This window comes from Arachis duranensis, chromosome 4, assembly GCF_000817695.3.
Source record: "Arachis duranensis cultivar V14167 chromosome 4, aradu.V14167.gnm2.J7QH, whole genome shotgun sequence".
In the NCBI taxonomy this organism is placed as follows: domain Eukaryota; kingdom Viridiplantae; phylum Streptophyta; class Magnoliopsida; order Fabales; family Fabaceae; genus Arachis; species Arachis duranensis.
This window is the reverse complement of record NC_029775.3, coordinates 97,592,901-97,605,804: the sequence shown is the minus strand read 5'-3', so window position 1 is coordinate 97,605,804 and position 12,904 is coordinate 97,592,901. Positions and strand designations below refer to the sequence as shown.

The following is a 12,904-nucleotide window of genomic DNA, read 5'->3' as shown; positions in this document are numbered from 1 at the left end:
TGCGCCCATAACTATTAAAGACGCACTGGTTCTATAACACCTTATTACCTTAAGCCTTACCTCTAGCCATAAAGCAAATGGCGACAAAGCTCCACGACAGTTCTAAAACTCATACAATAATATTTATCAAAGAATATAATATACTAGAAGCCCGATGAAGGAATAAGAATCCAAAGACGCAGAAAACAGAGACACAAAAGTACGAAACGTTCACACGTGATAACTAAAGTGCAAAGGTAGGAAAAGATATCATAGATACAAGATAAACAAGGTATACAAACACACACACACACACACACACACACACACACACAAAAATAACAAAAGGGGAGCTAGTTATAGCCTGCGAAGTTTAGACTAACCAGTTAAAACAAATACAACAGAATTTTTGAATATTAAAATAAATACATCATGTCTCTCAAATTTGAGCCTCTAGGTAACAAGTGCAATATACAAAAGTGAGAGAATACTAAAGCAGAATAAACAAAATACAAAAGCGAGCCATCCTCCACTTTGTCACCATCCGCAAACTCACTGAGATGGGTTGTGACCTGCATCTGAAAAACAACAACATGTGATATGAGAACCAGAAGTCCTCAATATGGTAATAGTGCCTAATAGATAAGATATAAGGTCTTGGGATGCCAAAGGCAATCCTAGAACTCTAAACCAAAATATAAAGATTCAACTTAAGATAAAACTTAAACTAGAAAAGGGTTATCTATCTTAAGGGAATTCTAAACTAACAGAAATACCGTTGTCCCACAGCCTTCGCCATCCTATCCCCATGCGATCCCATCGCCACCGCCTACCGAACCTCTTCAATCCCAGTAAAAAACACAGATAATGCACTCAAGTAAAGCACATGTAATATACATTTACAGCAGAAAATTCAAGAAGCAAGTAAGCATGTTATACATTTAGGCAATGGATGCAATTAGACAAAGCAAGCAAATACATAGAAGATGCACATGATGAATGCCTGTCCTATTGGCCGTGATATCACTTGTCAGTTCTACTCCAACCGAACACATCCCCTTGGGATATTGCCTTTCGGTCACGAATAATTGATACTTCAGGGATATAGTGCCCGACCCACTCTCGCGATTCGAAAGGATGCGAGCAGGATACGCAGCCTCAGACCTCACATCTCAATGTAAATGAGATTAAACCGGTGTCGCAACCTCGATAAGCGGGATTAACCACCGTCGTTGCCAAACGCATAACGACTTTCCAAATCTCAACATATCAATAGTATATAGTCAGTCTTAGTAATCACTGCTCATATAGTACAATTTCTTTAATACTCATCTCATCAATTTCAAACAACCTCAATCATTCATTACAAGTCATTCCATCTATAGAAATTCTCAAGCCTAAGTCACCATCTTCTAACTCATTAACAGAAAATATCTAATTAAGTTACTTAACCCATCCTCACTAGTCTCAAAGTATAATTACTAGCTAAGAGTCTCAAAGAGTAATTAAAGAAGTTTAAAAAGTTAGATAAATTGTTAAATTTTCAAAAACATATGTTTTCAGCAAAATTGGGGTCATGCATACGCATGCCTCCCTTTTCGTGTATGCATGGGTTAAAATGTGACAAAGTCGCGTACGCGTGCTCCATTCACGTACGCCAGTCCTTAAAACTGAATGGGTGGCTCGCATCACGTGCAACTTGCCGCATACATACACTTGTAAAATTGACAATTCCACATACGCGTGTTACAAGTCACGTACGCATACCAGTAAAAATGTCATTCTCACGCAAGAGTACTTAACAGTGGCCAATCCTCGCATTGCGTGCGCTGTCCACGTACGCATGCCTAAAAAATCCTTAAAAGTGTTATTTGCGGCAGAATTCATATTTTTCTACCAAATTTCAAACGTGCATAAATTTTTCGTTTTAAAATATTTTTCATTCATATTTCAAACGTCTTAAACCTCTCGGACCCAACTTTCATTTAAATCAGGTTTCATCAAAATTAAGGGTCTAGAGCACAAGTTATGGCTTGTTAAAGTTGGTTGAAAATTAATTTTTACCAAAATTTGTAAAACTTCTAACTTTCAAAACTCGTAATGCCAAATCAATTTACTCACAGCCCAAAATAACACCAAAACAACCCAAAATATATAGTAAACAGTCTTCAACTATTCTCAATCATATAACTATCTAAATCATTCAATTCTCATTCAATTCTTTCAACAATTCTTCCCTAAAATCACAAATCTCTACAATTATCAATCCAAACCTCAATCATACCACGATTACACCATTACAATCATTATTTACCAACATACCATCATAATCATGCTCTAACTCATACAAATTATTCAATCTTCATCAAATCCATATACCACAAACACAATTCAATCAACCATTTATTCAATTCAATCCTATCTTAAGGTCTACAAGGCTAAGTTTCACGAAATATTACATATTAACTAAAGAAAATCGAAACCATACCTTGGCCAATTTCTACACAACTCAAAATACCAAAATTTACCTCTAAACAGGTTCAACGAAGCTCAACCACCAAAAGTTTAATTCCAATATCACCAACTTCACGCCAATCACAAGAATTCAAGCTATATACATACAATTTATCATAATTAATAATTAGGACTCACAAATACACCAAACCACAAGAATTTTGAAGTGGCTTACCTTATTCGACGGTATTAGGGGTAAAATTCAACAATAATCTAATGCTAGATTTCTCCTAAATAATCAAAATAAAAAATCTACTTAATGATAAAACCCAAAATTTTAAAACTGTTAGGACAGAAAACTGGACAAGATTTTGAAAGTTTCTTACCACTTTGTTCAGATACAAATGACAAGCTTGGCAAGAGCATGCGTGGCCGCAAACGACACATAAATCGAAACTCTGTAGCTTAAGTTATGAGCGATCAAAGAGAAGAGTGAATAGTAACCCTTCTTCTCTCTTCTCAACTCAGCTTCTGTTTGTGTTAGTGAATTGTGGTCAATGAGGTTGAATTGGCTTCATTAACATACTTATATAAGTTAGGCTTGGGTCCAACTTGGCTTCGATCCTACCGTTTAGCATTTTTTATTTGTTTGGCCCAACTTTGGGCCAAAACCTTTAGAATTAGTGCTCAATTTTTAATTCTAAATATTTTTCTAAGAATTTTTATAGTTTTATTTTCTCTCATGTAGTATCGGACAGACTTAAGCTGGTACTGTCGGCTAATTTATCAGTTCGCATTTTTACGCAATTTTTTGCAGAAAATTACATTTTTCACTCGAAAAAATTCACTGAATCTAAATGTCACCTTTAAATTTTCTAATTAATACTTTTAAATTTTTGAACATATTTCAGACAATTAAATTATTATTCTTATATTAAATAATCGGTTAATAATCTCTAGTTCTTACAGGTTCATCCTCAGTGGAAAGTTATAATGGATGTAGAGTATCATGCTTTAATTCAGAATTAAACTTGGAAGTTGGTCCCTTTACTACAAGGCAGAGAATCTATAGGGAGCAGGTGGGTATTTCGAGTGAAGTACAACTCATATGGAAGCTTAGAAAAGTACAAAGCTAGACTGGTAGCTTAGGAATTCTCACAAAGACTAAGGTTTGGTTTTACTAAGGCTTACAATCTAATTGTCAAACCTATATCCATTCGAGTTGTTCTAACACTAGCTCTCTCCAAAGATTAGAGTGTGCGGCAGCTTGCTATGAAGAACGCTTTCTTACATGGTGACTTGGCTGAAAATGTGTATTTGAAGCAGTTATAGGGTTATGCAGTTGGTGATGGGAGTTTGGTTTGTAAGTTGAGAAAGGCCCTCTATATTCCAAAGTAGGCTCTAAGGACTTGGTACCGTAAGCTCTCTACAGCATTACAGCATCTTAGCTTTAATCCCATTAAATCTGATGTGCTTGTACCTAGCAGGTTTAGAGGTGATTCTAATGTCATAATACTGGTGTATGTAGATGATTATCATCACAAGAGATTCTGATGCACTAATTTCTTATGTAATTCAGCAGCTTAATGTCAGGTTTGCATTAAAATATATGAGTGACTTACACTACTTTTTTGAAATTCAAGTTACTAAGACAGGTGCTAATGGTTTTATTCTATCCCAAGAAAAGTATGTGAAAGACCTATTAAAGAAGGCTAATATGGAGAGTTGCAAACCTTGTCACACACTACTACCTTCTTCAGTCAAGTTCTCAGCTTTTGGTGGTTTCTCATTTAACAATCTCAAGATGTGCAGGTTTGTTATTGGGAGTCTTTAGTACCTTACAATCAGTAGACCTAAACTATCATACTATGTGGGTAAAGTATCCAAGTTTTTCCAAAATCATCTTGATAAACACTAGAAATTGGTAAAGTGGAAGCTGGGGTATGTGAAAGGCACATCCACTTTTGGCCTGCACTTGTGCAAAACTAGTGTTACCAATATAGTAGCCTATTGTGATTCTGACTGGGGAGGGGACCTAGACAATAGAAAGTCCATTGGGGGGTTTTTGTGTTTTGCTTGGTAAGAATCTGGCCTCTTGGAGCTCTAAGAAGCAAAGTGTAGTGGCAAGGTCCGGTACTGAGGCAAAGGTCAGATATAGATCCTAGTGCTTCTCAGTGATCGGGAGGTTTATTTAGAAGAACAACAAAGAAGATCTTTTAGTGGAGGCTCAAAGAGAACCAAGGTTAGTGCAATTGGAGCATACTCATCCTCATCAAACCCAGAAATACCATTGGCTAACGAACCCAGTGTGAACTCTCCCGTTCACCCACAAGGATCAAAGAAAAGCAAGCAAAAAAGTAAGAGAAAAGAACAAATATCTGAAGATCTTAGCGAAAAGAAATCATCGGTTGTTGAAAAACTATCTCTCATGGAAGATATTAAGAATGTTAGAGAAAAGGAACTAATGGATAGGAAAAAAGAAAGAGAAGAGGAGAGGGAATATAGAGAAATGATTATGGCAATAAAGGAGAAAGAGTTATGAATTCAAGAGGCAATGAAAGAACAAGAATTAAAAACTCAAGCGGCAATGAAAAAATAAGAATTATAAACTCAGAGGTATATTAAAGAAATGGAGATAAATGCAAAAGAAAGGGAAATAAAAAGGATGGCTAAGGAAAGGGAAAGGGAAATGGATATGTAAATACTTAATGCTGACACCTCTACAATGAGTGAAAAACGACGAGCTCATCATGAGATTGCATGTGAGAAAATAATTGCTAAGTGATTTACTTAATGGTTCCTTATATTCGTAGAATTACATAGTATGTTCTTATTTTTATTGCGTATTAGTGGTAGATGTAGTCTGTTTTATACATTTCTGATGTAACTTTTCAAAATAGTCAATATTATTGTGCCGTTATTGTTCATGAAAGTGACCGTTGCAAAACTAGCCGTTTTAAATTTAGACAAGACAAAACTATTCGTTAAGTAGCCGTTGCAAAACTAGCCGTTAAGTAGCCGTTGCAAAACTATCCGTTAAGTATCCGTTGTAAAACTAGCGGTTGAGAAGTAGGTACTTATTGCAGACAAACTTATAAATATCAACTATCAATGACTCTGCAACTCCATTTCAACTATTGTTTCTCACATCGAAAGAGTACTAAAAATTATATTTCAAGATATGGCTATGTTTAATGAGGCTTTGTATGGCAAAAGAAGACGGCAAGATAACACACTCATAGATCATTGGATCGATGAGTGTTTATTCAAAGATTCAGAAGAAGAAGATATTGTTAGAAGCTCTATCCCAACTCCTCGTACATGGACCAATAGAGATCAAGAAGTAGGACATGATCGCCTTTTCCAAGATTACTTTGCAGATGAACCGATGTATAATGCTGATATTTTCAGACGGAGATTTCGAATGAGAAGACATGTGTTCCTTCGGATAGTAGACGCTCTCTCAAATGTCTATCCGTATTTCCAACAAAAGGGTTGATGCAACTGAAAAATGAGGCTTGTCACCACTCCAAAAATGCACCGCTGCGATACGGATGTTAGCATTTGGTGTAGCAACTGATGTTGTTGATGATTATGTGCACATAGGCGAAAGCACTACAATAGAATGCTTGGAATAATTTGTTGAAGGTGTCATTTCAGTATTCGAGGATGAATACTTGCAAAAACCAAATCCAAATGATGTACAACGCCTGTTACAAACGGCGGAGGGTCATGGCTTTCCTGGCATGTTGGGTAGCAGTGACTACATGCATTGGCAATGGAAAAATTGTCCAAAGACATGGAAAGGTATGTACATGAGTGGTTATCGTGGGGTTGCAACCATAATACTTGAGGTTGTAGCATCTTTAGACCTATGGATATAGCATGCGTTCTTTGGAGTTTCTGGTTCAAATAACGATATCAACGTGTTAGATCATTCTCCAGTGTTCGATGATATTCTAAATGATTGTGCTCCGGAGGTAAATTATACGATTAATGGTAATAATTATACTATGGAATACTATTTAGCAGATGGTATTTATCCTGAATGGGCCACATTTGTCAAATCAATCTCAAAGCCACAAGGAGAGAAATGCAAGTTATTTGCACAATACCAAGAAGAGCAAAGAAAAGATGTGGAGCGAGCATTCAGAGTGTTGCAAGCACACTTTGCAATTATACGTGGTCCAGCTCGCTTTTGGGAAAAGAAGAAGCTTGCCAACATAATGAGAGCTTGTATTATATTGCATAATATGATTGTTGAGGATAAAAGAGACACTTATGCAGGAAATTTTGCTCAAGGCTTAGAGTATGACGATGTCGAAAATGGCTTATCACAACCTCAGTTGGGAGAAGAAGATTTTGCACTGTACCATCAATTTCTCCAAAGAAATGCCCAACTTCGAAATAGGTAGCATCATAGACAATTGAAAGAGGACTTGATTAAACACATATCGTAATTTCACAATGCTTGTCGTCAACTATAGAGCTTAATTATGTTTTTCTTTGTATTAAGTAATTTTACAAATTAGTGTAATCCCGAATTATATATTGTGTATTATTGTTACATATGAATTTTTTTAATATTAATATCTTTTAATAATAAATTATTTTTAAATTTATAAATTTAAATAATATTATTAAAAAATAATTACAATAATTTTAAATATTTTAATTAATTAATTAAGTGGGTTTACAATAGGGACTAAAGTTACTTCCTCCTAATGAAGAAGAGAGATATGCTTTGAGTTCCTATTTACTGTTTATGATGATATAGAGTTATTTTTTATGACAGGTGGGCATAAATAAAGACCGAAATAAGTTTCCTATTGTCTAAAGGGAATATTAGAGGATATGCTTTACATAATACGTACTTAGCCTGTCATTTATTTACATAGCAGACTCAGAAATAGTAGTTAGAAAATTAGTCAAAGTTAGAAGAGATATAGTAGGATATGTAGCGTGAATGAAGTGAAACTTTTCCCCCCTTCTTTTATATTTTTTCTTTCTTTGTAACCGTGAGAATAAAAGAAAGGTAGAGAGAAAACAAAGGGAGTCAGACAAAGGATGGAATAGAGAAAATAGTGGATAGTTAAGGAGCTTTTATAGGAAGCTATTTTATAAGGAGCTTTTATAGGAAACTATTTTATAGTATGCTCTCTTGTTATTTATAGAAGTTAGGAAACTATATAAATGAGTGAAATAAAAATGTATTCAATTCAATTAAAAAATTAAAGGAATTCACATCCATAGCAATTATTCATTTTCTTTCTTTTTTCTCTTTAATAATTATATAGCGAGTGTATTATTGTGAGTAATGTTTAATTTCATATTATTTTCTATCTATTAGAAGTCAAAATTCCATTGCAGACTCGACAATTGGTATCAAGAGCCAACGTTAGATTATTCCTTATTTGAGTGATAAAATTCAATTTTGAATATAATGGCTTCTACTAGTAGTAATGTCAAAGTAGGCAAATATGAAATCGAGAAGTTCAATGAAAAAATGATTTTTCCTATTGGAGGATGCAGATGAAAAATCTGCTTATATCACAAAAGTTACACAAGGCACTAGCGGAAAAAGAGAAAAAGCCGGAAGGAATGAAAGATGAGGATTGGGAAGAATTAGATCTTGAGGCACGGGCTGCAATAATCTTATGCCTTGAGAGGGATGTTGCTTTCTTGGTGAACGAAGAAACAACTGCAGTAGGCGTCTGGACAAAGTTAGAGAGTAACTTCATGACAAAGACTCTAATTAACAGGATCTACTTAACATCCAAATTTTATACATGCAACATGGTGGAAGGCATCTCAATCCGACAATATATCAATAAGTTTGATAGGATCATATCAAACTTAAAGGATATAGATGTGAAGGTTGATGATGAAGATCATATCAATAAGATCATATTGTTATTTTTATTACCGAAGTCCTTTGAAAATCTAGTGTAGACATTGATGCTGGTGGGTGACACTCTGACCATGGATGAGATAAGGGCATCACTTTTAGCGGATAATCTACGTAAGGTTGCTACAAGTGTAATGTCATCTTCCAATGGAAGAGAGTATAATGATCAAGCACAAGGATTGTTCGCAGCTAGAGGAATGACTAATGAAGGAGGAAAAGGTAATAAGCGTGGAAAGTCTAGGCCAAAATCTAGACCTCACACGGAGAGAACATGCTTTAAATGTGGTGAGACTGGACATTTGAAAGCAAATTGTCCAAATAAGAAGATAACTTTCAAGAAACAGAACAACGACAACCCAAAAGAAACGCAAGAAGCAAGCTACATCTCAAATGATGAGGAGGTAATCTTTATTCTCTTTTGGGGACAACAGTAACAGGTGAGTTAGCAGTTGGAATCGGTGAAAGTAGAGATCAAACAAATTGTACAAGAATATGGCACATGCAGCTTGGACAAATGTCAGAGAAGGGTCTATTATTGCTTTGTGGACAAGGTTTGCTGAAGAATATGAAGAAACCACAAATGAAATTTTGTGAGAATTGTGTGTATGAAAAGGCACATAGGGTGAAGTTTTCTATAAGCAAGCATAAAAGCAGAGGGTTGCATACTAATGTTTGGGGCCCGGCTAAAGTTACTTCCAAGGGTGGTTCCAGGTATTTTGTTACTTTTGTTGATGATTATTCCAGGTATGTTTGGATGTACTTCCTCAAACATAAGAATAAGGTATTCAATACTTTTAAGCGGCGAAGAGCAATGGTTGAAAACCGAACAGGTAGGAAGTTGAAAACTCTACGATCTGATAATGGCACAGAGTACACGGATGGGGCTTTCAAGGAGTTTTGTGATCGAGAAGGCATTGAAAGACACTGGACAGTTAGAGAAACACCACAATAGAATGGAGTCGTCGAACGACTGAATCGTACGCTACTTGAGAAGGCAAGGTGTATTCGCTCTAATTCCGGGTTAGGCAGAGAATGGTGGGCAGAATCGGTTGCTACAGCTTGCTACATAGTGAATCGATCCCCACATTCTTCTATAGATGGAGACACACCTTATAAGGTGTGGTCAGGAGAACATGCAGATTACGAAAAACTCCGAGTCTTTGGATGCACAACTTTTTATCATATCAAAGATAATAAGCTTGATGATAGAGTTAAGAAGGCAATCTTTTTGGGGTATCCAAGAGGGGTTCAAGGCTATCGCCTTTGGAGTGTAAATGATTCTAAGTTTGTAATTAGCAGGGATATTACCTTTGATGAACGATCTATGGTAGCTTTGTCTAAAGATATGGTGCAAGATGATGGTGATGTTGGAAAAACTTCAAATACTCAAGTGGTGGAGATAGAGTCTAAATACCAACAAATAGACTCTAGTAATGTTCAGGTGGAGCATCCTAATGTTACTCGAGATGACGCAGAGGATGAACTTTATCATGAGGAAATTCAGCGAGAAAATGCACATGCATTACAACAGCAGCAGTAGGATTCTTTGGCATCTACTAGGCCAAAGAGGAATTATAAATTTGTTCAGAAGTTTGGGTCAAACAAGTCTTTGAGACATTATGGGCAGGTAAACTTGGTAGATTATGCACTCTCAGTGGAGGATGATGAGCCGGTCACCTTCAAACATACTATCAAAGACAAAGATAGAGAGAGTTGGTTGGTCGTTATGGAGGAAGAGATGCAATCTCTTCATAAGAATAAGACATGGGATGTGGTCCCATTGCCCGTGGAAAAGACTACAATTGATTGTAAGTGGGTGTATAAAGGAAAAGAAGATCCTACTAAGTCAGATGGTACAAGATTCAAAACTAGGTTAGTAGCAAAGGGATTTGCACAGAAATAAGGTGTTGATTACAATGAGATATTTTTTCCTGTGGTGAAACACACTTTCATACGGGTGCTTTTAAGTCTTGTCGCTCATGGTGATCTTGAGTTGGAACAACTAGACGTGAAGACTGCATTCTTGCACGGTGACTTAGAAGAAGAAATCTACATATATCAACCCGAGGGTTTCAAGGTTGAGGGTAAAGAAAGTTAGGTATGTCGCTTGAGAAAATCACTATATGGATTGAAACAATCTCCTCGGCAATGGTATAAGCGATTTGACTCCTTTATGTTAAAACAAGATTTTTCCAGAAATAATTATCATTGTTGTGTATACATTCGTAAGCTTCTTGGAGGTGATTATATCTATCTTCTATTGTATATGGATGACATGCTTATTGCCTCTAAGAGCAAGGTAGAGATAGATATGTTAAAGGTTCAACTTGGTAAAGAATTTGAAACAAAAGACTTAGGTGCTGCACGAAAAATATTAGGCATGGAAATTAAAAGAGAGAGATCAAACCAAAAATTGTTCTTGAGCCAAAGAGGATACATTGAGCGCGTCATTGAAAGGTTTAAAATGAAAAATGCTAAATCGGTGGTAACGCTGTTGGCTCCACATTTTAGCCTCTCTGGTAAACAACCTCCCACAACAGCAGAGGATAAGGCTTATATGGAAAATGTACCTTATGCTAGTGCAGTCGGTAGCCTAATGTATGCTATGGTGTGTACACGCCCAGATATTTCACAGGTAGTCAGTGTTGTTAGCAGGTTCATGGCAAACCCAGGTAAGGCACATTGGGAAGCAGTCAAGTGGATATTAAGATACTTGAAGGGTACCATTAACAAAGTTTTATGCTTTAGTGAAAATCATGTCAAATCAGCGGCTTTGTTGATTCTGATTATGCTGGTGATCTAGATAGAAGACGTTCGACGACTGGTTATGTATATAAAATACAAGGTACTCCAGTTAGTTGGCGATCGATGTTACAAGCTACAGTGGTAGTATCTACTATAGAGGCTGAGTACATGACAGTAGCAGAAGGGGTGAAAGAAGCATTGTGGCTAAGGGGTCTTCTAGATGATTTGGGGTTGGAGCAAGATTGCATGAATTTGAGTTGTGATAGTCAAAGTGCAATTCATTTGGTTAAAAACCAGGTTCATCATGCTCGTACCAAGCATATTGATGTAAGATATCACTTCGTGCGCGATGTTATAGAGAAAGGTAACATTTCTCTTATAAAAGTACACACAAATGAAAATCCTACTGATATGTTGACTAAAGTAGTATTAGGAAACAAATTCCAACACTGTTTAGAATTGCTCAATATTCCTTTATATTAGGCATTACATGAAGAAATAAAGGAACTATGATTGGTTTAATCCTAAATAAGGGTACGTAGACAGTCATTGTAAAATGATGCAAACGAATATGAATACCACACTTTGATCGTCCAAAATTTGAGTAGTAGATTTCAAATTGTGAACGAGGTGGAGAATTGTGAGAATAAAAGAAAGACAGAGAGAAAATAAAGGGAAGCAGACAAAAAATGGAAGAGAGAAAATAATGAATAGTTAAGAAATTTTTATAGAAAATTATTTTATAAGGAACATTTATAAGAAACTATTTTATAATATGTTTTCTTCTTATTTATAGAAGTTAAAAAATTATATAAATGAGTAAAATTAAAATGTATTCGATTCAATTAAAAAATTAAAGAAATTTATATCTATAGTAATTATTTATTTTTTTTCTTTTTAAAAATTATATAATAAATTAATTTCATATTACTTTTTATCATTAGAAGTCAAAATTATCTGCAAACTAACTGCACATTTTTCTCGCATCCAGTAAATCAGTGATGCGCCTCCATTTAGCTTCAACCTGCATTCTCTCCTCTCTCCTTACTTTTCATTATATTTTTCATAAACCCAATAATTATCAATTTCAACAATATCAATGCTCTCTGGGGAAATAGTGCTAATTTGTTGCGAAGCTTCCCCAATCCAAGGCAATATTATATCTCTCTACTCGAGTATGTGCAATTATACCAATTATGTTCAATGATATAGACGTATATGTGAAAACAAATCGCAATTAGATAAATTACAAATAAGATAAACGACATTTTGATTATTTTTTTAAGAAAAATCCGAGACATTTTTTTAGTTGATAAATACCACTGTATCTTAGAAGTTGAGACATTGACAAGGTTATGTCCAGAATAATGAAGTATGGTCAGCATCAGCTACACCCCAGTATTGTCTTTCCATTGCTATTCACACCTCAATTATATAGTCAATGCATACGTGAAAACCATCAAAGCATATAATCTTATGGGGAATATTTATCCTATTTTTTTCAATAAAAAATATTTATAATTTTATTCTAAAACAAAAATAATTTAGTTATTTAAATACTGTTAAAATTAATGGTTATTTTATTAGTATAGGATAAACACAGTGAATTATTATTATTATTATTATTATTATTATTATTATTATTAGGTTAGGCTTAAGATTAGGGCATTTAGCATAAAAAAAGGTTCCCTAGTAGGAAAGAATTAATGTCGGACCTGTATATTATAAATTTATAAGATTTATTTTGATAAAATTTTTTAAAAAATTATTTATTATTTTAAAAAATATGAATATTTTATTTAATATTTGTTAAAGAAA

The 12,904-nt window shown here is 34.9% G+C and overlaps 1 protein-coding gene across 1 annotated transcript; it reads left to right on the top strand.

Annotated features, from left to right (window-relative positions):
• Positions 1-5,614: 5,614 nt before the first annotated feature.
• Positions 5,615-6,848, top strand: LOC107485090 (uncharacterized). The gene is made up of 4 exons (XM_052260615.1): positions 5,615-5,725; positions 5,845-5,989; positions 6,094-6,240; positions 6,367-6,848. Exons 1-4 carry the CDS (start codon positions 5,615-5,617, stop codon positions 6,846-6,848), a joined length of 885 nt encoding a protein of 294 aa, XP_052116575.1.
• The last annotated feature ends 6,056 nt before the right edge of the window (positions 6,849-12,904 follow it).